The sequence below is a fragment of the Camellia sinensis genome, chromosome 7 (genome assembly GCF_055761805.1).
Source record: "Camellia sinensis isolate YWXY chromosome 7, ASM5576180v1, whole genome shotgun sequence".
Lineage (NCBI taxonomy): Eukaryota > Viridiplantae > Streptophyta > Magnoliopsida > Ericales > Theaceae > Camellia > Camellia sinensis.
The window spans coordinates 35188579-35191887 of NC_138967.1; the positions used below are offsets into that span (position 1 = coordinate 35188579).

The 3309-nt window shown below is 50.7% G+C and overlaps 1 protein-coding gene across 1 annotated transcript; it reads left to right on the top strand.

The window, feature by feature from the left end:
• Nucleotides 1–1399: 1399 nt before the first annotated feature.
• On the top strand, nucleotides 1400–2467 carry LOC145795732 (uncharacterized). Its single transcript, XM_082880607.1, has 3 exons — nucleotides 1400–1551; nucleotides 1645–2238; nucleotides 2321–2467. The coding sequence occupies exons 2-3, from the start codon at nucleotides 1834–1836 to the stop codon at nucleotides 2465–2467; spliced, it is 552 nt and encodes a 183-aa protein (XP_082736733.1). The 5' UTR covers nucleotides 1400–1551; nucleotides 1645–1833.
• Nucleotides 2468–3309: the final 842 nt, after the last annotated feature.

Sequence of the window (3309 nt, forward strand, 5' to 3'; positions counted from 1 at the left end):
ACACGCAGCCCACAAATTAACTGAAAGTTGAACACGCAGCCCAAAATTCAAATTCTCTGAACACGCAGCCCAGGTAGATAGTGAACACGCAGCCCACAATTAACTGAAAGTTGAACACGCAGCCCAAAATTCAAATTCTCTGAACACGCAGCCCAGGTAGATAGTGAACACGCAGCCCACAATTAACTGAAAGTTGAACACGCAGCCCAAAATTCAAATTCTCTGAACACGCAGCCCAGGTAGATAGTGAACACGCAGCCCACAAATTAACTGAAAGTTGAACACGCAGCCCAAAATTCAAATTCTCTGAACACGCAGCCCAGGTAGATAGTGAACACGCAGCCCACAATTAACTGAAAGTTGAACACGCAGCCCAAAATTCAAATTCTCTGAACACGCAGCCCAGGTAGATAGTGAACACGCAGCCCACAAATTAACTGAAAGTTGAACACGCAGCCCAAAATTCAAATTCTCTGAACACGCAGCCCAGGTAGATAGAATTTGCATGTAGTTTATTTTACTTCGTCGGCACACAGCCCATTTCATCTTATTGGCACACAGCCCACTTATTTCATTATTGACACATATATTCATTCTGAATGCAGGGTGGTTCCCGCAGTGTGCGAGGGTATGGTTCTACCATGGCACGGGATTGGTATGCTGAGCTCCCGGAGGGCGTCAGGGGTTTGGTAGACTTGGCAGGGTTTGGGCCCTTCTGCGCCGGGTTGTCACGCTGTCCTGCCAGGAGGACCTTGATGGCAGCTTTGGTAGAGAGATGGTGGGACACCACCAATTCCTTTCATTTCTCTGCTACCGGGGACATGACTATGACCCCTTTTGATTTTGCTGTATTGACCGGCCTTGATGTAGGAGGTTGGGCCATCCCCTATGATGAGGATATGGGCGAGTGGGAGGCCGCCTGGATGTATTTGTTGGGGGCTCGCCCACCTGTTGATAGGGTTTCAGGGAGAGTCAGGTATACTTGGTTCTCCTCCCATTTCCGGCGGGCGGAGATGGTGCCCGAGACTCCTGAGGAGACAGAGCAGTATGCTCGTGGCTTCCTGATGTTCCTCTTCGGGACTACCCTGTTCGCCGACAGAGGGAACACCATTGGGCTATATCTGCTGAGCGCTCTAGTCGACCTATCACAGGTCAGTAGATATGATTGGGGTGGCGCTGGCCTGGCTACCCTCTACTTTTACATGAGCGCGACCTCCCGCGGGCGGGGCGATTTGCTTGGCGGCTACTGGAGAGCTTGGGAGGTACTTTCTGTCCCCTCGATTTACATTTCTGCTCTTCATTACTTGTACATTGCACACACAGCGTACTTTTACAGTCTGCATTTTGCTCTCAGCATTTCGTACTTACATTCTGCACTGCTCTTCTCAACTATGGGCTTATGTATACTTCCCATCGTTAGCCCCAGTGCTGGAGGTGGTGGGGATTCCCGTGACCCCATATTCATTGATATTTGAGGGCCCGCACCGGGCGAGGCCTCGAGAGACCCTGGTTCGCCTGCGACAGTACTTCGACACTGTGCGACACTCAGAGGTACTTCAGAAGTTTCAGTCCTTTTCATTTTCATCTTTGATTTGCTCTGTATATTCTCGTTCTCTGATTGGTTTATGCATTTATCATCCGCAGATTACTTGGCAGCCTTGGGCACCCTTGGGTGATGATCTCCTACTTCAGTATACCGGAGCATCAGGCATCTCCCGGTATAGGGTCCTGCTCGAAGGGCCAGTCGGCAGAGTTTGGTTCCTGGGGGAGCGCTTTCTGTGCCAGGTACGGGGGTATCTTTCTCAGGATGTTCCCGCGGTACCTCCAGCTAGTATGCGGACCGCTGACAGGCTCTCTTACTCAGAGGTAGTCGGCGCCATGCTGGGCAGTGATGCTTTGTTATATGTTGCGGAGGGGGACTACGCCACCTATCGTCACATATATTTGATGCCTCCATTGACAGAGGCTCGTATTCCGATGATGAGACCTGCCGGTACGTCATCCTCGGATCAGGCTCAGGCTCGAGCTACAGACATCCCTTCTTCTAGTAGGGCTGGCGCATCTAGAGGTGGGAGTAGACCGTTTCCTCCGAACCCGTCGATTCATCCTCATCTGGGATGGCCAGATATGCCTACTGAGTTGATGGCGTGGCAGTATGGGACTAGCTCTCCGATTCCAGTTCCACTAGAGCCTCGGATGCCCAGTGATCGATATGCCATTGATCCGGACTCACCGCCGGTATGCTCCACTTTCGTCATTCATCATTTCAGATGTTTAGATACTCATTTGCTCACTGATGATTATGAACTCATTTTTGCAGCCATCGCGAGGGTACATGGAGGAGATGGTTGAGCTGGTGGCCACACTCGAGGGCATGGTCCTACGCAGGGAGGCACAGTTGTCTGTTGCGGGCATCCAGGTACCCTTCAGTTTTTTGGCATTTATCATACTTCTGATGACATGCTGATTTCTACTGCATCGATAGACTACTTGTGTAGAGCACATCTGACACACACCTCACTTGTACACTGTATTTACACGCACCCACTTCATGTAGCTTTTGCTCGTATCTGCATCCGATGTACATATTCGGACTGATGTATTTGAATTGAACTCTTTGTTTTCAGATGCCTTCATGGTCCGGTCAGCCGCAGGCCAGGCCACCTGGGCCTCATTGGGGAGCTGGGCCATCCGGGCCTTATCAAGGAGCTGGGCCACCCGGGCCTTATCAGGGGGAGGGGCCATCTCGGCCTTCCCGAGGAGCCGGGCCATCTAGGCCTTATCGAGGAGCTCGAGGAGGACCGGTCCGCAGGCGCAGGGCTCATGTTGTGGAGGTGGAGTCTGATGAGGAGGAGGAGGAGGAGGCTACCGACCGTCAGTTCGAGACATCTGTCGAGGAGGGAGGCTCCGGTTTTGGCTCGGGGAACAGAGGCGAGGCTGAGGAGGATCCTGAGGACGACAGCTCCGACTCTGATGATGGTGTGGAGGTTGTTCCACAAAAGAGGACCAGGCGGGCTTCTCGTTCCCGTTCCCGAGGATTTTGATGTTGCTATTTCCTGCTTTATTTTTCTTTTACTAGTAGTTTGTAGCACTTTTGCTCATTGTTAGGCAGTTTTGTTTTTGTAAAACCTGTACCTTCTGTTTGTTGTAAAGCATGATGAAATGAAATAGCTTTTGAAAAGGTGTTTGTATTTTGAACTTTTAGTATCGTATCGCATCAATTTGTTTTGCACAAGAAATGAATTTGAATGGTAATGCGCATTGTAATCACCAAATCAGGTAGTGAACCGACGCAACAAACTAAACAAC

What these genes read in the sequence shown, in the direction of transcription:
- LOC145795732 (XM_082880607.1), top strand. Translation starts at nt 1,834, where the DNA reads ATGCGGACCGCTGACAGGCTCTCTTACTCAGAGGTAGTCGGCGCCATG. An exon ending in TTGATCCGGACTCACCGCCG is followed by an intron (nt 2,239 to 2,320) that starts GTATGCTCCACT and finishes TCATTTTTGCAG; the next exon opens with CCATCGCGAGGGTACATGGA.